The sequence below is a fragment of the Alosa sapidissima genome, chromosome 5 (genome assembly GCF_018492685.1).
Source record: "Alosa sapidissima isolate fAloSap1 chromosome 5, fAloSap1.pri, whole genome shotgun sequence".
In the NCBI taxonomy this organism is placed as follows: domain Eukaryota; kingdom Metazoa; phylum Chordata; class Actinopteri; order Clupeiformes; family Clupeidae; genus Alosa; species Alosa sapidissima.
In genome coordinates, this window is record NC_055961.1 from 36307218 (window position 1) to 36330600 (window position 23383).

Sequence of the window (23383 nt, forward strand, 5' to 3'; positions counted from 1 at the left end):
TAGAGATATGAAGTGGTCGTTGTGTTGTTTACGCGGTAGACGTCAAGAGCTGTCTTTGAACATGTCTTCAAAGCCTGAAGCACTGTACTGTGGTTCATGGGCTGTTTTTGAACACTCTATGGGATGACGTTTACTGTATGTTGGTGTTTTCACACAGAACGTAAACATATTCATTCAGTTTTCCAACCGGCCGAGTGGATGACTCTTTGCCCAAGGCACATTGCAACCCAAACTTGCCACTGTCAAATCCTGAAAAGGTCATGCAAGGAGCTGTGAAGATCAATGCAATACGTGTTGTGAGTTTAATGCTTTTCTTCCCCAACCAGGGAGCTGGGCCTCACGCCAGGACTTTGGCTTGAGGGATGAAGAATAGAGCATGTTTTTAGATCAGTATCGGCCTGCTGAATTTTATATGATGAGGGATTGCTACTTCTTTGTATCCAAAGGTGTAGTTTCACTTTTTCATTACATTAAAAATTACATTACATAACATAACGTTACTTAAATATATAACATATGTATAGCAAGTTCCCTATTGAGCACAGGGTGAAAAAGATAACTTATAAACCCAGTGAGGAATTGTCATGAAATATAATAAATGTTCAACTAAATTTTGAATCACTAGTTTATTTAAACCCATCTGTAACCTTAACTGATGATGACCCACCCCACCCTTTATTATCAGTCCAGCATAAGCAAGCCTGACACAAATGACCAGCCTCTGTTGCAGGTTATCACTTTCACTTCCGGATGTTTCTGCCCTCCCTGTCACAGCGGTCTATCTCCCCATCTGCCGTAATGCTTTCATTAAAGAAATCCAATGAAGATACATGTGACAGCACTCAGAAATATCTAATTGGACTGATGCTATCAGAACATCCTGTGCAATGAGCGCTGCAGGGAACAAAGCAAAAGGGGGTGTCTGCTCGTGATCTCTGTGTAGAATCCTTGCTTGTGTGCATGGGCCAGACAATGGCCGTGGCTCCCATTACAAGTAATGCCTACCTGGCCGTGGCAGATGCGTGGAGTTGCCATTAAAGCTGATGTAAGCAGTGCTCCTCTGGAATAGGGACGTGAGCTGCTTCATATGCTGATAGCCATCACGGAAATTGATGCTTGCAGAACAGAAAGAAAAACATTCTGGGTCTCTCCAGGGCACTGTAATCAGCCACTCACATTATTGTCTTGCTGTAGCAACCAATCAGGATATTTCTTCAGAGAGGGGCAGCCCTACCTGCCAGTTATTTTATGTATGCTCGGAATATTGAAATGGGGAGGCTGGCTAGCCTTAACCTGGTTGAAGTGACATAGAAATGTCAATAGTACTTACAGAATCAATAAGCCATTCTGGTTTTGTTTACCAGCTCTGCAGCATGACAGGCGTCTAACTGAGAAAGAATAATTTATCTGTCCCTATCCTCAACACACTGCCCGAGGCAATGCCTTGGCTTTACACACACACACACACACACACACACACACAAACACACACACACACAGACACATACGGTGTGTATAAATATGTGTGTGTGTGTGTGTGTTTATGTGTGTACAGTATATAGATATAGATAGATAGATGATAGATGAAAACTTTTGCAGTTTAACCTGAGCCTCATCTGCATACCATGCGACTAGTATTACTGCACACGGTTTATCTTTATGTCTTAACATCTTTACAGTGTCTTGTATTACTGCACACTGTTTATCTTTATGTCTTAACATCTTTACAGTGTCTTGCCACTCAGTGTGTTTCATCACCACTGCCCCATGCTAGGGGCAACAGAAATACTTGGGATTGATGGTTAAAAAACAGCAATAAGTATGTTAAATTATAGTTTTATAACATCTGATCCTTACCTTCTTCATTATTAGTCCATCATATGGACAAAGAATGTCATGCCTGTGAGCAATGCAAGCTCAGGTAATATGAAGAAAAAGATTAGGTCCAGTATCCAACCAATCGTTACTGCCTGTCAGTCATTTGCTGTAGCCATGGCAGCAAGTATAGCGAGTGCAAGGGACAGCATATAGTGGGAAGAGAGTGTAGTGGGTTTGGTTTCTGGGCTGCAAAACGACTAACTTCTGGGGGAAAGCTGTCTCTGGTCAGCTCTAGTAGTGACCACTGCCCCCATCGTTCCAACATGGTGGAATAGAGGTTAAGATACTGATTGCAGACTTTTTTTTTCTTTGGATTCACTACTGTTTCATTCAATCAATTTTTTCCACATCTGCTTAATTGCATTCTCTGTTACTGTCACCATGTCATTAAATTAAGGGAAAAAAACGCCTCATTAGGTAAATCCCTGGTCTAATTTTTTTGAGCACAGAATTTGCTCCACATTATCTAATAATTATTGCTATTGATTTCATCCAGCGTAGTGCATGGTCCTGCCTCGGCACCACAATTAGGCCGTCTCTGGTCCAAGTAGCCGTCTCTGGCTGTCTTATCTTTGTTCTGTGTGGCGTGCAGACAGAGTCCAGGGAGCCGCTCCATTATATGCCCAGCCATTTGGCTTGCGTGCTCGGGCAGCCAATGCTAACAAAGTGCCTTCTATCAGATGGCCCCATGCACCCTCACAGGACAGCCTGCTTTTATCACTGCCATTCAGTGTTGATCAACCACACCGCCCTCGATTCAGACATCCCTCACACAGCGCGCTCTCTCTCTCTCTCTCTCTATCTTTCTGTGTGTGTGTTTGCTTGTGTGTGCCTTGCCAAGCCTGGAAGATTGGTTGTACATTTACAATGAGTCAGGCCAGGAGAAATGTTTCCTGTGTCTAGAGGGTGGGGGAATATTTATGTTTTTTCATGGGCACTGGGCATCCCAAGTTATGGGAGGGATTGTCTAATCATTTACTTCGGGTTTTGTCCATGCTATACTGCTGCTTTGTAGCCTTCCACAGACCATTATATTTTAGGATTAGCATATCATACTTTTGCAAGCATTTCATCAGTTTCAGCAGATGGTTTCTAAAACGTGACATACGTGACAAAACGTGACAAACGGACAGCAGCAGGACACTACGTAATTATTGATTTTCAGTTGATTAAGAGTTAGTGACTACAGCTCTGACTTGTTGAATCGGAAAAGCTAGAGGATATATTTTTGCAGCACTATTTATATTCTTTATTCTCAGCTCAGGATAGATGTTTCAGTGGAATCTTTAAGCTCTTTCTTTTCTTATGAATTCGCCACAGTCAATATTTTTATCCTCCAGAGAAAAGCACCCTGCTTCATCCCATATATCCTTAGCAGAAAATAATAAGCAGAAATGAAACACTGGGGGACATCAACATTCTAGCCATGTAATGGGCATGTGATGGCTTTTGGGTGCAGTGAAAGCTTATCGCTCTCTCACAGTTGGCTCAGGACATTACATATAACGAAAAAAGCATCTGCAATGCCTCCTTGGAGAGAGCCTTTGATGTGGCTAATTAAAGAGAGCTAAATTTCACCGATTGTCACACATAGTAGCAGGCTATTCTTTTCTCAAAATCAGCTGTTCCTGTTAGATGTGTAATGTGTCTTATTGTGGGGGTTGTCTTCAATTGCATTTTGGCAGGTAGATGTAGCTGTAAATTGCTCACAGCATAGCTCAATTTTTAGAAGCGTAGCCCTTCAAGAAAACAAATGAATGAGAGCTTCATTAAAACAGGCCAAGAATTGCACTCATCATAACTTGGCAGAGAGAAATGCAGCTGATGCAGAGCTATTGACGTGACCAGCCGAGCTGTCCCACTGGTGAGCAGCTCTCCGGTTTCAGGCAGAGTTATTACATTGCAGAATGGGGCTGTATTAATGCAGATTTAGTCTCGCTCCGTAAAGGATGGGTCTGGCCTGAAATCTGTCCCAAGGCTAAATCTATATGGAGTAGTGCTGGGCGGTATAACCAAAAATGTATATAACGGTATTTTTCAAAATTCTTACGGTTTCACGGTATATGACGGTATTTTTTTTTCATGCATAAGCAGATGTTCACAGCATTTTCTACAGGTTGAGAGAGGAATTGCTGCAGTACATTGACTAAGGATGGTCTATTTTACTGTCATGATGTAGAATAACTCCACACTGGTAATGCAGTTTTGCATGGCCCCAGAAAATGATGCTGTTTACAAAGAGCCACTCATGATTCTAATGAAGAATCTTATCAGAATGCAAAGACAATTGCAGTTAAAATACATAACTTTTACTGTGCAAATTTCACAAACATCTTATATAACCAATAAAACGTATAAAACCAATACAAAAAGTAGTGCAACTTGCAATAATTATACTTTTTTTAAAACCTCTCTGCTAATATGCTTACTCTGTCAAATAGGCCTATCAGAAACATGCCTTATTGTTATTGTGTGGTTTGCATAATGTTAGTGGTAGGCTAACGTTAACTTCATGTAGATGTAGATGTCTTGTTTGCCTGCCATGAGCTTCGGTTCGGTTCGCTAGGCAAAACATTAACAAAAAGTTCGTTTTGGTGCACTGATGACAGTCAGGATCATTTTTAACTAGCCGGCTAGAATTGCTCAGTTCATGTCTATAACATGCTTTACTTGCTACTTGGATCATTTCAGCGAATATTCTTAAGGTGAGATGAATGATAAGAACATTAAACTTTACTGTGTTCGGTGGGTTGCTAACTAACGACATCACCTACTAGCCAGCTAGTTACAGCTATTGAACAATCTCAATAGAATTTTCGTGACGGTAAATCCCTTTCAATGCAGTATCATTTAACGTTTTTTCCTTAACTAAAGAAACAATTTAAGGTATTCTGTGCATGGCGGTATATTAAAAATTCATATCATAACGAAAATATACACCGGTTTACGGTGTGAACCGGTATACCGCCCAGCACTAATATGGAGTGGACTGCGTTGAACGACACCACTCTCCAAAGGGAAATGGCCCTCGAGATTCAATCTCCCGTGTCAATGAAATGAAAAGTGCCGTGTCGGTGAATTTATCCTATATGTTTGTCAAAGAGACAAGCAAATCATGTAAGACTTGCTGCATTCACATTTCCACTGACCCAACAAGTGGGTTTGATTTGTCTTAATTGTGATAAAGAAGGGAAAGTGATGAGTCAATATCATAACACAAACTCCCACTCCTGGTCTCTGCTGAGTGCATTTTAATATACTTGAGGCAACTCTTGCTGCATCAACTCCATTTTCAACAACCATTGCTCACTACTTCTGCCCTACTTTTCATTTCATCATTTTCTGCTTGTCATTTGGATGCTTCCCGTAGTAGAGGCTTTATTGTGTTATGCGGCCACACTGGATTTATGAATTCTGCTTTGCTCATAACAGCAGAGTGACAAACACTGAACCGGTAAAGTTCAGCTTTGAATAAAATATTGCTTTGTTGAAGTGTGATTTCTTTTTTTTTCTACTTTTATGGCATAATTACCAAGTCATCTTGTGAAAAATGAAATGAATATGACCATGGATGATAGTGAATATCACTGTGCTGTAATGTAATGATATGGGAGGGAAAGATTTATGCTGCAATTACACCTGTGGGCTTTAAGTGGGAGACATGTGGCCATTTATTAGTCCAAAACTAATAGATGCATTGAGGCACTGGGAAAGTCCACCTCACTCTAACATGGCCAGGCCTCTTCCCAAGACCTCCATTGTTTTGGGCTTTTGCCTTTATGCTGATAGGACCATGGAGAGAGACAGGAAGCGAGTGGGAGAGAGAGATAGGGTGGGATCAGATAATGACTGCAGGTCGGAATCGAACCTAGGGACCATGCCCTTTTAAGGAGCTCCAGCACATGACCCAGCTGATCGATCTTCACCTATTAGCCTCCTGCAATTGATCTTTTTGTGTGACCTTTGACCTCTGCCCAGGCGCTACTTTTGTCCAGACGCCACTTTAGTGGAGCAGGGGCTGCTAATAGAGTCCTTGCCGGCTGCTCTGGGAGCCGCGTCCACGAACAATGCTGGATGTCGTTGCCTATGGTGGTGCATGCCATCCACAAAACTAATTTCACGAAACACTGGCTTTGCCATGCAAATTAGGGGATGTTATCATTCTGCTAATTAAAATGCTGAGAGGAAATTGTTGGCTGTGATTTGCCTTTTAGGGAGCACCTCCCAGATCTGTTGAGAAGAGAAAGGGAAACAGACGCTTAGCTTCAGATGACACTAGAATGGAAGGCTGTGTGGATTCACAATTGTAATGAATTTCTCATGCCACTGATGTGTTGACAGTGTTATAGATGACATTATCAGTGGTTTGAGTAATGGTCATTGTTTGCATGATGATAATAGCCCTGATGAGTGAGAGACAAAATATTGTAGTGTCTGATATTGTAGTGTCTGATATTGTAGTGTCTGATCTCATTTTGCTACAGGGTTACACTGTAAAGCAGACTTATGTTGGCGTGGCCAGTTTTTATGTTGAACAGAGATTAATATTGATATGTTTAGTGTGACATGAAATGGTCCTCTCAACACCCCCATCCTCTTCCCCCTCCCCAACACACACACAGACACACACACACTCACACACACACACACATCCAATCGCTGCACATCCAGTGTTTGGACGGAGGGATTGCTCAGCAAGGGTGCCTAACTTCAATCTGCAAGAGATCTGCAGCTGCCACGACCACCGAGCTGCGGCTGACATGCGAGCTGCCATGCTAGCATCTACCGGTGCCTGGAGTCTGAATTGAGTGCTAAGAAACTCTGATGACAGCGTCAACCATCAAACAACAAACAACAAACGGTCACTGTCTAGGACCACCGAGCTGATAATCAGCAGGGTCGCCCATCACAAATTCGGACTGTCTAGTCCTTCCAGTGCTCTCCAGACTGCCAGTGAATTCTCCGGGTTGGTCAGTTATAAAGAACTTTGTTGGTGTTGCATCGTGAAGACACAGCTGTGCTCAGTTTTCACACGGTTCATCTTTGCCCTTGCACATTTTCAGCCGGTTGGAAATTGGACTAATTTTATTTTTTATTTTTATTTATTTTATTTATTAATTTGTTTGTTGTATGTCTTGGTGTCACGGGTACGCTGGCGACTACGCCGTTCCGTCCGGCATCTTTTGTGCTTGTTAGTCTGTGTCAATGACAATGTCTTATATGTGGCTGTGCATGTTAAATGTGCTATACAAATAAATCTGACTTGACTTGACTTGACTAAGGTGACACACCCACTTATGCAGACCGGAACTGTCCCGTTTTGCTCCCATAGTAACAAATTACTTTGCTCTATCTTGCTAGTAATCAAGGATCTTTGGTACAGTAGATGCTCAACAACTCATGACCATCTTATAAAGTTGCAGAAGACAACTTAAACTGTACTTAATGATTTCAATTTTGCAAACATCCACTGGCAATAGCCAGAATAATATTATAGTTACAGTTTTAACTGCATGACACATTTTTACTGGGGGCAAAGAGAGAGTCATCCACTCAGGTTCCTGGTGATTCACAGTCTCAAAATAACTGTCGAGATAGAACACTGTTTGAGTATGATGATACCAATTACAAACACGTCAGTGTTGTTGTGTGTGAGGTGTGTCTAAACTAAGACCTTTGTGATGCAGTGACTATGTTGAGTGGCTCTCACTTGTTGACTGGCTGTGAAGAGAGTGAGAACAGCGCATGAGAAAACCTAATGGCATGTCAATCAATGTTCCTCTTGGGCAGCCGTGGCCCACTAGTTAGCACTCTGGACTTGTAACCGGAGGGTTGCCGGTTCGAGCCCCGACCAATGGGAATGGCTAAAGTGCCCTTGAGCAAGGCACCTAACCCCTCACTGCTCCCCGAGCGCCGCTGTTGTAGCAGGCTGCTCACTGCGCCGGGATTAGTGTGTGCTTCACCTCACTGTGTGTTCACTGTGTGCTGAGTGTGTTTCACTAATTCATGGATTGGGATAAATGCATGAGTCCAAATTTCCCTCACAGGATCAAAAGAGTATACTTATACTTATATAATGGAATGTCAATCAAAGTTCCTCTTCTAGAACCTAACGGCATGTCAATGAAAGTTTCTCCACTAGAACCTAATGGCATGTCAATCAATGTTCCTCTACTAGAACCTAATGGCATGTCAATTAATGTTCCTCTACTAGAACCTAAACGGCATGTCAATCAATGTTCCTCTCTACTAGAACCTCAAATAGCTTCAGCTTCAATCAATGAGACCAAAACAGACTGAATTAAGTCAAAGTCCTTATGGGAAAGTCTAACCACTCGGCGGCAATCTTGGTAACGACTTCGGGCAATTATTTTGGGCAGATTAAATCAATAATGCTGTTTCCAACAATGCAGTTGGTTACTTACAGTACATTACAGGAAGGTGCGGGATATGTGTAGACCACTGCCACATTGCTATTACAAACTAACCTCATACATTTCTATGGAAGATTCTTTGAGTGCTGTGTCTCCTCATTATAAAGCGGACCTCAAACAGGGCCAGGGTGGGCATAGGCTGGGTTCAGTTCCTTTACTGGACCCTCAAACAGCTTGAGTGCTGTGATTTTAACCAGGAGGTAAGAGATGTCTAGCTTTTCATGGGCACAATGACCCAAGTCGGTTAGCAGGCTTGTAGCTGTGTGCTGTAATATGTAGGCCTTGGAGTTGTTCCAGACCTGAAGCAACACAGAGAAATGTTTGTAGATTGCAATAACTCGGCTCATGCATGTCAGCTGGGTGTCATCATCTGTCATCATCAAACTTGGATGGGGGTGATTAATTAGATAGCATCTTCAATGGCAGCTTTGATGACAAGAGTCTGTTATCTTTGGACAAGCATGTTTGGCACAGGAGTGGTGCACCTAGATGAGATTAGAAGTTATCTCATCTCCAGGGCTATGAGGATACTCACAACAAAGAAGCATGTATTTTTTCCTATATCAATCATATTAGAACGTATCACTACAATGCATGAGTAATTTGATGGTTGAACTTAATGTATTAGAAATATACTCTAGAAAGTATATTAGAAATTCCGACCACTTCTACTACGTTAAGAAGCCCTGTCATTTAGAGCAGGTTAGACCATAGTGAAGTGTAGTGAAAGAGTGACCGACCCCTTAACTGTCTAGGTCAGTGGTTCTCAAAGTGTGGTGCGGGCCCGGAATAGAGACATGACAGGTGGGGCATGACAGGAGGATATGTGTCTTTTTTTGTGCCTATCTTTATTAATGCCTTTCTTTTTTGACAATGATACATTCAAAGCAAAATAGCCACACACCAACACAGGAGTCATAAACAGGCCTACAAATGAATTGAAACTTCAGACCCAGGGGACCGAGATGGGAAATGTAATGTGGAACCACAATGTGAAAATAATATTTTAACGTTACCATTTTGCTGGGATGATGGGGTCAGGTGATGCTTAAAAATTCCCCTCCTCCAAAGTGGGTAATGACGGAAAAAGTTTGAATATCACTGTGGAGTCTAGATAGAGATGAATTGGAACTACTGTGGTAAAGGCTCAAAGCCAATTGGTAAAAATTTGGAGTTTTCCATTCCTGGAGAAAATTTCAATTACATCACAAGGGAACCCATGAGTGGGGCATTACAAAGCAGCATCTCGACTCGACTTTCTGCCCACTAGTAGGTTCAGGAGTTATTGGTGCCCCAGACAAGCTGGAGCAGTTATTGGAGCAGACCGGACAAGCTGGAGCATATCCAATATGTTCTGGCACCAGGGAAAAGAAGAGTATCTCCTCTCCGCAGGACCTGTCGAGATGAAAGTCCAGTATATCCACTGGAAAAGGCCCCATCAGGAAGACCCAATTGGTTCTGAAGGATAATTAAGCCAGGCAGCCACCAGCAGGCTGCTCACGAGGCCCTCTCCACCAGTGACTGTGATGCAAGAGTCTGAAAGTACAAAGTCAGTGCTAAAGATTGGACTGAACTCAGCCAAGTCAGCCAAGTTAGCTGGAGGTCCTGGTGTGACTCCATGTTATTGGTCGTCAGTCCTCATCCCAAGGTTCCTGACGGGCCTATGTGATCATGACCCTGAGCTGGATTGCGACACGGGCCTGGATGGGATAATGAGCATGTCCCTGATTGAGTGGTGTACAGCGATATAGCTGGCGGAGAGATTTTGTGGCCTCGGAACAATGAACATGAGGAAAAGACAGAGAGATTTCACATCTAGTATAGGCTAGTAATTACATTGGTAGACAGTTGACAAATTGATCAGGACTTATGAAGCAAAAATCTCCAAAAGGTTTTTTTTTGTACCTCAGACAGCTCACTTAATAGAGGAAGCTGACAAACTGATCAGACCTAATGAATCAAAACATGTTATTTCTTTTTTCTACTCTCAAAAATGGCGTTTTTTTTTACCTCAGTCAGCTTCTCACATAATGAAGGTATTCATTTATTAGCATGATCAATTGCACACTCTTAACCACGCTGTCTTTTCTGAGCTCTTTAAGCCTCTAGCCTCGTGATTCTTTTGTATGTATTTAGAAATAATCTGACAGGTTTATGAGACTGTGTAGGATATTATCACGTTCGGTTAGTTTATGAGTTGGCGTTTGACACACTCTCTTAAGGAAGGCAAGCTTGTTGTCAGGTTGTTTTGGTTCTGAGCGATTACCTTTCCTTCCCTTTCGAGTTGAGCGAGTAGCAGTAGTAGTGCGCCGTCAGCCACAACGGCAATGATCATGTCCGCCGAGGAAATATGATCATTTAGTCGCATGACATGAGATGATGACAATGTTCTCTGTTTTCCCTCGACCTTCTCCATCACCAGATTTGAAGCATTTACGCGAAGTCTGAGGGTGCCTAGGTGCCTCGGAGTTTAACACTGCCATAAAGCAGGCGCGACATGATTGAGAGGCATTTCTGTGGGGTACATATGTGCTGCAGCTCTGACAAATGCAAGTTGCTGGTGGGTGGAAAGGTTTCCTCAGTTTGCAATCTCCCCGAGTCCTGCTGCTCAATGTCCCTGTGTTGGTGAATAATTGCAGTGCATAGGAAATGTTTTAGCACAGACGGTCCCTACACTTGACTTTTCTCCTTAAGCCAGTACCATCACACCGGTGTGACAGGAATGTTGCAAATTTAACATTCTAAGGGTTCATTGAATTTAACGTGGAATTTTAGAACCTTACATTGATGCAGAACAGAATCTTCTGTTAGAATGTTCAAAACTCTCCTGCTTAACTCACAACTTCCCTAGGCATTTTCTAAATGATTGCAACTTGATGTATTGATCCTGATGCAACAGTATATGGAAATATATAATCTGATGTAAAGCAGAGACATCAGCCAATGCCAGAAAACCATTCGATTTAATAATGGATGGTGTGCTGCCAAATCAATATAGAAATAGAAAAATGGGTCAAGGTTTCTATGCATTTAACATTTAGATGAAGGGGGGAATGCAAAGCAGTTTTCATGTCTGGTATGTCATGATCATAAGATTGTTTTTCTGAATATTGCCATTTGCCAGGGTAAAATGTCTTTGTAACCTTTTGAGGTTTTCCTGGTTGTTTATTGTACACGTTTCTCCTAGCATTGAGCTTTCTTGTATAACACTGATGTCATATTGAGACAGTCTAGTAATCTGAAATGCACCTCTACTTTTTGACTAAATTATTTATTTGAGTCATTTACATAGTGTGTAGATTTACAAATTGAGAGGTTATGTCTCTGTCCAGGTGGAGCGAGAACATTTTTGACATGGTCATAGGATTTTTATTTCTTGCTCTTTTACTTTTTCTACTTTTTTCCCTTTGCACAGCATGGAGTTGCTGTCACGATCCCTCATTTCACTGCTTTTTGTTTCTACGCAAATATGCAAGTGACAAATAAATGTCTTGAATCTTGAATAGTCACTTCAGTAACAAGGGGATGTCAAGTACAATTTACTGGTAGACCTGTTTTCTGTAAGATCCTGTGTGTGTGCGTGTGCGTGTGTGTTTGAATAATTTTTTTGTGTGTGTGTGTTTGAATTATTCTATGTGTGTGTGTGCGCGCATGTGTGTGTTTGGGCGGGGTCGTTTGGTGTTGCGTATTCTGCCCATTTCCTACTCCTCTAATGTCCTTCAGGTGACACCATGATGGTTCCCTAGTCCCCCTGTGATAATCATTTATAGTCCACACTTGTGAAATGCAGTGTCAGCAGTGACAGCTCCCAAACTCCTAAAGGCAGCACATGAATAATACCGAGCCAGGTGGATGACAGCTTTCCACACGTCCAGAGCATTGTGATAAATAAATGCATAGAAGTCTGTCCTGGCTATCCTCACCAACAAAAAAACAAAAGGTAAACAAATAAATAAATAAATAAAACAAAAATAAATAGTTTTTGAAGTAAGCTAATAAGGGCTTAGTTTTTGTATTATCTTCAAATGCAATTGGTATATGTTCATTTAAGAAAACAAAAAGAAGTTGATGATGAATTCCCTTCTCACAGCTGTGGACACATAACATTTTCATCTTCTGCGTGGCAGTCACTCTGTATACTCTCTCTCTCTCTCTCTCTCTCTCTCTCTCTCCCTCTGTACCTGCAGTTTAGTGCAAATGAAATTACTGCTACGTCTGTTTGGCCCAGTTTCTTTCTGGCCAGAGAAACACCATTCTTCCCCATCCTGTATGTTAATACCATAATGTGAATTCAAATGGTGGCTGTTTTGCACTAGGATGCCATTATCATTTCTTAAAAGGGCACAGTGGCTGAGATAGTAATGTGAAAGTGATCTTCATAGAGGGGCTCTGTCAGTTCAGGTTTATCATATCCATTCATCTTGGACTCTTATATTGTGTCTTCATTTCAGGGCCTGGCCAGAGAGCCCGAGTGAGTATGTGGGGATTTAGGATCAATATTCAACAGGGCAGATACAGAGTATGGCTCTCTCTGTGTCATCAGTTCAGTGGACTAGGTCCTGACATGTCTTTCATTATGGAGACTGAGTAGCACATCAGAAATGTATATGTTTCTGATTTAAGCATGGCTACTCTGTGTGTCCTCTACTGCGTTCCGTCTGAGTTATCGATGTGGATGCTAGACAGTCATAGCGTGTGTCAGACCTCAAATCATTGGCTCACAATTAATATCTATCTGTAGATATAACATGTTGTGCTGTCATGAAGTAAAGATTTATAGCAGGCCAATATTTGTTATCTGGATGTAAACCAGTATATGAAAAAATGCTAATGGCACAGGGGCACTCGTGTTTTTCATTTATGTTTGAGAAGCCGTGTTGAAGCTTTTCACATTTTAATCTGCCTTTTAAGATTATAATTACAAATAATTACTCTCTAGACAAGAGTATGTAGAGTCTTTCAGTTAATGTTTTATGAACTTCTCCATAATGTAGCATTGTTATTGCCCTTGGAATATAATTATTGCATTATTTGCGCTAGAATAATAGGCTACTATAAGTGAGCTCCATTAGTCTAATGCTTCCTTGAGATGTTGGGCGTGAGGCTGGCAGGTTGTGTTGGCTGACAGCTGGAAGGAGCCCCCTGCCAACTGCCAAGCAGCTGCTATCAGACCTGACATTTTGGTCTGCCATCCCTCAGTCTTGGTTGGAGAGCCCAGGGTATCGTCTGGTGGCAGGCCTCTAGTCTGCCACTATGGCCAAGTGCTTGTATCCAGGGCTGATCAGACCTCCCTGTCTGTCTAAATGTACATGCTCAGTTGGTTTAACAGAGCCTTTTCTTCAGTGTGGGTTGGTACACATATTCTCTTTATTAGTAGGCGCTATAGCCACTATAGAAGCCACCATAGATGACACGGAACCATTGTTTTTCGTCGCCCCCTGCCGGACTGGACCCCCCAAAAGGAAGGAAGGGCGGACACAGTTTTCTGGGAACATCTCGATTATACCTTGATTGACTATCTTATTATACACCCTCTGAATGTATGCCAAGTTTTGTGGAATTCTGTTCATGGGGGGCCATACAATAAATTAATTGGTGTGGCACTGAGTGGCAGTCTTCTTTTCTAGTTATGAAATAGGTACTGTCAGGTTTTTGTTCTTTATTCTCACACCATTGCCACAATAGCTATTTTAAAGTATTCACAGTTTGTGCTTACGACTTGACAACTTTATGACTTTGATGTCATTTATCGATGAATCAACTGCCATCTGATACTTTTAATTTAAAAAGCCATGGTAAACTATGCACTTCCTTTCTTGGTATAAACACCTTTGTTAAAAATGCAAGAAACCCAAGAATGAAACCAGGGGGTAAGTGGGTGTCTCATAATGTAGTGTACAATGCACCAGAAATGGTATGAACGATGTGACAGCGTTGGTAAATGACTCAACAGCAGCAAAACATGTTTTAAAAGAAAAACCTGCTCCAGCCAAGTGTTTTTAAGGACACATCATAGACGGGCTCTGCAAGCAACAGATAACACCCTGTTGTTATCTTCACCTGACTTAACATTCAGCTTTCCTTTAATTAATTCGAAAATATTTATTATCCATTACAAACGCAGATGACGTTACTGATAGATTAGCAAATGGTTAGTCGCCTTGCCGATTTATCGGTAGATACATGATGTAATCTGTGGGAATTGGGTTCCCAAGCACACAGAAGTGTTATACGGCAGCGGTGACAACAGCAACATTATGTTGGTCATTAAGGTTACAGTTGCACTTTAAGGCTATCAGTTAAGGCCCCCCAGGCTCATCATCACATTATCATCATATCCTCATAGTTATTATTATGGAGAAATGATTCATGTCGTACCACACAGGCTCATCATTCCTTTGTGTCTCTCTGAGGTGTGGAAACGCTCAGGAGCCTGGTTCTACAAGGCTCTGCCCAAGCACGTGCGGCCCATGAAGGAGGGAGTTCTCGGGTGCAGGGTGCCGACTGAGGAGAGGAGTGACCCCAAGGTAGCCAGCAGTTTGCAAATTAACCGTACCTTCAAGTGGGCACACAGCAAAGGTGAGCTGTCCTTGCGATTGTGTATAAAGTGTGTGTGTGTATGTGTGTGCGTGTGTTGTAGCAGAATCAAACAATGTAAGAATTATATAACAGTTATGTTTGTCCTTACACAAGCAGCACAGACACTGAGCCCTATTCTTGTGCTTCATTAATGAAGCATTTACTAGCTATGCTTTTAGCACAGAATTTTAAGTATAAGTATATACTCCCGTGAGGGAAATTTGATCTCTGCATTTAACCCAATCTGTGAATTAGTGAAACACACTCAGCACACAGTTTATATAACCAGTAGGCCTATGCATGTGCTAATAGAAGCTGTAATGCTTTCAGTAATGCAGCTTCCATTTCATTGTTGTTTTGTTTCTGATGATAATGTTGCATGTGAAGGAACTCTTGAAATAACAGAAAGTTCATATAATCTACTTACCTTTTTTCACTTACCTTGGGATGCATATTACACTGGAACGTTCAGACTTGACGTCAGCCCGTCATCACACAGCTAGAATGACGCGGTTCAGAACTCTCTGCATGAAGCCTCTTCATGCAACAGTACATTTTATTGGTGGGGGAAGGAACATTCTGATGCTGTCAAGCAGTTAAGAAGGCACGCACAAGAGTAGTGTTATAAAATCAAAAATGGAAACTGTCTCCTTGGATACTGTTACCCTGTAATAAACACAACACATGACATGCCTTGGCAGCATCAGTCTAAAAGCTCTAATGGAGAACACCCTGAAACCTGGAAGATGATTAGGAATAGAGCTAAACCACTGAGTTTGATTAACCGGTCACTTGCGCTAGTTTTGTCCTCTCTGTCTTCTGTATAAATAACAAGGGCGTAGGTCTGGAGTTACAGCCTGAAGTTGCCCTTCTTAGCCTCTGCTGGTTAGCTGGAAATATCAGTAGTTTTAGGTGTTTCATGTTTTTTTGCTTTAAGACCAAGTATTTTAAGCCCTCAGGACAATATAATTTGCCTTTTTTTGTCTGTCTGAGAGGTGGATTTGTGAACTTTGCTCTCATTATGCAAACAGCTCTCAAGTCATCACAGATCCGTCATTAAAGTACAGTGCTCATTATTTGTTTCTAGTGAAACTATTTTGACAAAGGCATAATCTGACAAGGCATGCCATGAATCTATACAGGGAGAAGCAGCACATAAAGCTGGAAACCTTCAACTGTTGCAGCAATGTTATCTCATAATGACTTTTTGTATGTGCCCTCAAAACGGACATTTAAGCCATTTTCTGAGCCATACTTAAAGCTAAACAGATGATTTGACATGATTTTAGCTCTGAATCAATCGGATTGATCAAACTTTATACTCGGCCCAAATTCCTGCCCAATTCTTTGTGTAGTTTGATACCCGATTAGAAGCCATCCCAATAAACTTTCCAGGTTTGGGCCGATCCTATTTTTTTGTTGAACGACACATTTTTGCTTCTCAGAATGCTCTAGTTGCAGTTCCGTGGGAGACCTTATGCCCAGTTTCTTAACTTGAGAGGTCACCTGTGCTCTCCAATTACGTCCAGGTTTCTGGCCATGCCAGGACACGTATTTGTATTCTGTTTACTCTTTCTCCATTTTTTTTATAATGGCAACATTTCATGAATGATAATCTCCTTGTGTCTACACAGACTGCATATCTGAAAACAAACATATGGAAAGCAGCTCCCCTCCTTGTGCCACGGCTCGTGCGCTCATGTCCGTCTAAATGATCTAAACAGTCATAAACATCTCACGATTACAGACAGTATTTTTCCTCAGTCACGCTCGTTTATGGTCTACCCCAGCTGTCCATTTAAGTCGTAACTCTGAACATTTTATGAAAGGGTCTGACAGTTTTGCTAGCGGTGGTCACAGAGGATTGTACAGTAAGTATAATATATGATAAGTATAATAAGTAAGTATAATATATATTAATGTGGTGGTGTGAAAGAAGAAAATCTTCTAAAAAATCTTCCAGCTTACCAATTTAAAAAAATCTTATAAATGACCTCATTTTTATGCTAGAAGAAAACATCCACTCTCTTGAAGTACTACTACTTGCACAAATGCCTAATCAAGGGAATTTAAAATATACGCTCGCAGTACAAGAGGCTATCATTTTACCAATGCCAAGAGTTTCTCCAGCTCTGTCAGTTCTGTCACAGAATTGAACACTTTGAAAACACTGGAGGAATGAACTGAAAACATCTTAATTAGCCACCAATTAAAAAAACACCAGTATCATGCCTTCAGCAGCTTTACCTTTCCTCCAGTGTTTTCAAAGTGTTCAATTCTGTGACAGAACTGACAGAGCTGGAGAAACTCTTGGCATTTGCAAAATGATAGCCTCTTGTACTGCGAGCGTATATTTTAAATTCCCTTGATTAGGCATTTGTGCATGTAGTAGTACTTCAAAGCACATACATTAAATGTTCAGTAAACTTTATATGACTTGGAGTAAGCATTCTTGCTTCTTAGCCAGAACCTCATATAGTAGTTTGTGTCCACAGAGGGACCATTAAGACTACAAAGTTAGGGAGGTTTCAAATGCATGTAGATGGACCTGGGGCCCACTTCCCCGATAACGACGGAGACACGCTCTTAAGAGGGTTTTCTACGATTCATCTTACGATCGTTCGTTTGGTTTTTCCGACTGTTTCCCGAACATGCTCGTAGCGTGAACGCGCATGCACTGCTCTTAAGATGCTCTTAAGGGGAGCTGTCCACGTTAATAGTTCTGAAATATCCTCTGATTTGACGGTGATGTCAGGTGACTGCACGTCACAGCTATAGGCCTACCATTTAAACTTCGGATCTACACATTAATTCACATCAATACGAAAATAGAAACACTTTGACAAAAGCATGTAAGGATCCCAAGTAGGTTATATACCACACAGATACATAAATAATTGTAATTATTTTAAGATTAGATTGTTGCACCATGCAATAATTTTTCGCGGTGCCACTTAAGAACACGTTTGAAGATGAGAAAGAAGTCGAGTAAGAAAGAGAGGAAATGTGTAGGCTTAGATTTTGATGCAGTAGGCTACAGACTAAACCACATGTTGCTTTCTCTGCTTTTTACCTCATAGGCCTAATAAAATATTCACTTAGCAAAGATAATGTCAAACTATTCTGGCAACGTCTCGTTTCATAACTTGATTGCATTTTTGTCCGCTTTTCATCACATTATTATGACCATTAAATGTAGGGTATTTTGCACGCTAAAATCTGATTCATCACAAGTAAACACAATAAAGAATGGGAACGTAAATTGGATTATGTATTCTAAGTTGTAATTCCTCTGTATGTCCTGTTGGTGACCTCAGTGAGAAGTATTGTTAAGACGCTCTTAGCCGGTAACGAGTACTCTGGAGCACTTGTAGATCTACGAGCGTTTTCACGATGCTCTTAAGCTACGATGGTTTCGGGAAACAGTCGGCAAATCTTAAGACGTTCGTAAGAGGGACTTTACGACGCTCTTAGGCTTAAGATGCTTTCGGGGAAGTGGGCCCAGGTGTTATGCAGTGTTGGGAAAGTTTCTGAAAATTAGTAATTAGTTACAGTTACTAGTTACTTCTTTCAAAAGTAATTGAATTACCTTACCAATTACTGTATATCAAAAGTAATTAGTTACTAGAGAAAGTAACTTTTGAGTTACTTTTAAGTCTGCTTTTAAAATGTCAATATGAACAGTACCGAAGTCACACAATAAACCTAATTTTTAGACCTATTTATTGTAGTTTCAACGGGCCTTCAAATCAATAGCCTTGTGCATGAGTTCTCAAACTTTTTCCGACCACAAAACATTCTACAATGCATGAAGGCTTCCCTGACCTTGTTTTGTGCCACCCTCACCATCTAGGTGGTTTGATAGATTTGTACAGCACACTGCCTACTGCTTGCCTTCTACTACTGCATGGTATGCATGGTGGTGCACTGACACTGAATTCTGCAATATAGTAAGTTATTATTATCATTATTATTGCAATTCTTCTGTAGGCTACATGGAATGAGTTCAATGGGATGTAATGTGAAACAATGTTAAATGGCTTATTTTCAAAGCAGTTATTGTCTGCTCACAGACACATACAACCTTAGGTTATCCTCATCCTGCTTTGAACACAGTTGTATTATATAGCATTTTAAGGACCACCAGTTTGGGAAAAGCCTGCGCTTCACAAGTGCTGACCTACTGAAATAAGTTCTGATGCGCATCCGAGGGTTTGGGGTTGTCGTGCACTATGCAGAAGGTTACTCTTCGGCTGATAAGGTGTTCCAGAGAAAAGTTGTATGTTCTGTCGCAGACAAATGAATCCATAACACCACGGACGTCAATTCCGATGTAAACATACTGTGCAAATAACTCAAGTCGCTGTAGTATGTACGGTAGGCTATTTGGAGGTTTCTTTATCTGGTAAGTGAAATCTGCATTTTCCTCTCGAGTTAAACGTGTGCTTGCTTGTGCCAAGGCTATATATAGGCTACTGTATGTAGGCCTATTGGTGTTGTGGCGTGGCTATGTTAATGAGAAATTGATATAACGAAGCTTTTGCACAATAGGCGAAAAAGAGCAGAGATAAAATAAACAACAATGCGCTTTTACTGTAGTGGAGCTTACGAGATGGAAATGAAAGGGAAAAGGCTTTTAAGATCCCCATTTAAATTGTAGCCTAATGCACTCGTGTGTGTTTTAGCATAAATACGAAATAAGGAGGAATGTGAGGAGGCTCCTATTAAATGTAAAGAATGCATCTGCAATTTAAACATGTACACAATCGCTGGAAACACAGCTAATGTCGGGAGACGTTAGATCAGAAGCAGCAAATGTGCATCTGTCATCTTGTCTGCAGTCGTTCATTCAAGATCAACAGAGTAACGCAAATAACGAACTCTTGGAAATTTCAGTAATTGTAATTGCGTTACTTGATTTACAAAAATACTTTGTTACATGCTCGTTACCACTAAAAGTAGTGGAATTACAGTAATGCGTTACTTTGTAACGCATTACTCCCAACACTGGTGTTATGTGTGCCTAATGGTATGGCTACTGTCTTATGCTTGTAGTCACAGTGTGGCGTACACACCTAGTGCTCTCATCCAGCATGCGCATCTATATAAAAGCACTATGCTACTGTGTGTATTGCCAGTGGCAGATATTTCATCCACCTGCTAACCATTTGACAACCCACCATCGTCCATCCGTTCCTGTCAGCCCTACGAGGTGTGCTTTATTGTCTGAAGAATGGAGTTGTCATGTTATAGTGGGCTCCACATGTATTCTGGTTGAAGCTGGCCGACTTGATGGGATGCCGGTGCGATCCTGGCATGACTATGGGGAAATCAGATGGTTTTGTCAGCTGGGTCTGTGACCCGTGTGAACTGCACGCTGCCGTCGTGACACGCGGTGGCGGATGCACGGCACACAGTAGGGCCGCGGAGCCACAATCTGGACCATAGAGGATGCAAACAGAAGGGAGGAGGCTAATCTGATGTCTGAAATGAAAAAGTCTGTGCACTGCTCTTGGCTCTTACCCAGCTGTTTGTGAATAACATTCTGACTATCAATGCTGAGGCATTTGGCCAGCTTCTTTTTTTTTTTTTTTTAGGTTCCTTAACAAACTGTGGGTTATCTCCTAGAACACTCATTGATGACAAATTGCTTTTAATTAAAAGTTTATACCAAGGCTTGTTTAGAAGATTTGATGAACTGATGAATTTAGGCTACACATTAACATAACTGAAATTGAATTACAATGACCAATGAAATTGTCACTAGTTGACTGTCTTTAACTTCTAGTTTCTTTTTTCTTTGCTGGCGAGAGGATGCCTTTGCCAAGAGCAACAGCAACTATAAACAACAGTAAAAAGTTGCAGCTATTCTTTCTGCCAATTCAGCTTTCATTATGGAACACTAAACACTGCTTTCCAGCCATCCATCCATCAATCATTGTAATCATGAATTCATTTGTCCATCCAGCTATTGACTTATTTTATTTATTTTATATTATAAACATAACATTTTCCAACAGTTTGTAACATGAACAAAGCTTAAAACAGATGATCTCAACATGTCAGACACTCAGTGCCTCGGTAGAGGAAGAGTGTTTCTTACTTTTCTTTGCAATATGGATAAATATTATTCCAACTGTGTGATGTGTGCAATGAAGGTCGCAGTCCTCTATTTCAGTATCCTATTATGTCTGTTTTCGAAAGAGCACATATAACCCCACACAAATAAGCTTTGGGGCTTATTACACGTTTTTAAATGGATTTGACACGCAGGTATGATTTCACTTTTGCAGCGCAGTTGGGAGATATTGATTATATTGTATTGTACAGTTGCCTTTAACCGTACACAAGGGGGTTTCAGACTGGTCTTCCGAACAATATTGACCTCAGTTTTAAAAGCAATGATCTGTTTTCCATGAAAAATCTATTTGCTCTTTGACCAGGTTTGGCCTTGGTCCAAGTAACCCGCTCACTCTTGTTTTTTTATACTCTCCTTATTTCCCAAAAGTATTAGTTACATGCATGGCACAATCATGGAGAGTATAGCAATCTCAAATAATTAGCTTTGACTTGAATTTTCCGAATGCATATTATATTTTCCCGAGTTAATCTGCCCGGGTTAATCAGACTAAATTTATGTAAATTTTCGAAATGGCATTCATTTGAATTGCATAAAATGACTGCATCTGGTAGTCATAACGGATTTGGGAGGATAATGTACCAGTTTGATGGCCTTTCAGAGCTAAATGAATGCTTATTTTGAAAAGGGGACGGCACAAATACAGAAGTTGTTACCGGTATTTGTTTGTTTGTTTGTTTATTTCTGCTTTCAGTGGAGTGTGCAATCTCATGTGCAGCCCATCGATCAGCCAGGCTATATTATTAAGTGGATCAATTTACATTATTAAGAGTATAATTGCTGTTACTATAGTGGGAGATCTGAACCTGAACTAAATTTCCCATGCTCAATATTCTCCATGTTCCTACAGTATAAGTGTGTGTTATTTGTCAATAACAGGGACTGCACTGTCTACTGTATATGCTAAGTATTCTTCTGTAGATGGGAAACATCTTAGCTATTTGCAACCCATTAATTGAACTTTCCTCGCAATATTCTGTATTCTTGGAAGTTTTTCAAATCAGAGTTTTACATGAAATTTGGAATTGTGATTGTTATTAATGTAATGCTATAGCACCTACATGCATATAGCGCCTATATGCATATATATTGGACTTTTTCTGCCTTTATTACCACAGGTCAGTGAAGAGACTGACAGGAGTGATTGGGAGATAGAGATGGGGTGGGATCGGGAAATGATACTTGGGCCCAAATGTCACAGCGCCCCCTGTAGCTCCTATCTTTTGCGGTGAGGAAGATAATGAAGGCCTGCTGTATGTGCTGAATACCCAGTACCCTGTATGCTTTACAGTATGTGCTGAATACTCAGTAGTACCCTGTATGCTGTGCTGAATACCCAGTACCCTGTATGCTGTATGTGCTGAATACCCAGTGCCCTGTATGTTGTATGTGCTGAATACCCAGTACCCTGTATGTTGTATGTGCTGAACTGTGCTGAATACCCAGTACCCTGTATGCTGCGTGCTGAATACCCAGTGCTACTCCTACTCCCCACATGTTCTGTACTCAGTGTTAAAGTGCCCTCTGCCTGAAGATGCTTCGTAGAGTAGGTGCATATTTTACTCCAGGAGTAGTGTGGGCTTTCAATTGAGGCTTATAGAAGAATTCTGGGGCTGCTTAAATTATAACCCCCCAACACACACACACACACAAACACACACACGTTCAGGGTCTAGATTTGGGAGGTAAAGCTAAAGCATTGGGACACTTCAGTGCGAGGCCCCAGTGGCCGCCAAAATGGACTCTCTTCCGCGATAAAATACGGCACATTTAATGCAAACGCATTCTATGGACTCAGCAGCAGGACATTACCTGTAAATGTTTCCTTGGCTCCCATCCCTCCAGAGGTTCCTTTGATGCCGGCGGGGAGGACTCTGCTATGGAAACCCCTGTACATACTGTACCTCTGCGCCCGCTGCCTGAGCACCCGATGGGCCCGAAGGGTTATTTTTTGGCTAGGGAATTAGCTGGAAGAACCAGCGAATCACACATGCCAATTCTCCTTGTCTTTACAAATGGATTTGAAATAGCGCATAGTACATCAGACATGTTGATGGATCTAAAAGAAGAGACAGGGGAGGAATTTGCGGGAGCTGGGCACAGGTTTTTTAGCTTGACATTGATTTGGCTGGCACATAGAGGCCTGGCAGATGTATAATAAGCACACTCCTCTTCTCCAGTGACTCATGCTGCGTATTGACTTGGAAGGAATGTAGGTGTTAACATCTTAGGATACAATGACGGAGAGTGTGAGTTCTTTCATTCGCCAGAGGTGCGTGGGCAGGATGAGTATGTGTCCTTTACCTAGAGTAGCTGACCACATAACTTTAAAGGCACACACTGTGAAAGAAAC

At 41.3% G+C, this 23383-nt stretch overlaps 1 protein-coding gene across 1 annotated transcript in view; it reads left to right on the forward strand.

Moving 5' to 3' along the window:
* Window positions 1-23383, forward strand: part of LOC121708611 (rab effector Noc2-like) — a 96463-nt gene that overhangs the window by 22148 nt on the left and 50932 nt on the right. Inside the window, exon 6 of the mRNA XM_042091407.1 lies at window positions 14726-14891. Coding sequence (XP_041947341.1) covers window positions 14726-14891 — 166 coding nt within the window. The remainder of the gene's footprint in view (window positions 1-14725; window positions 14892-23383) is intronic.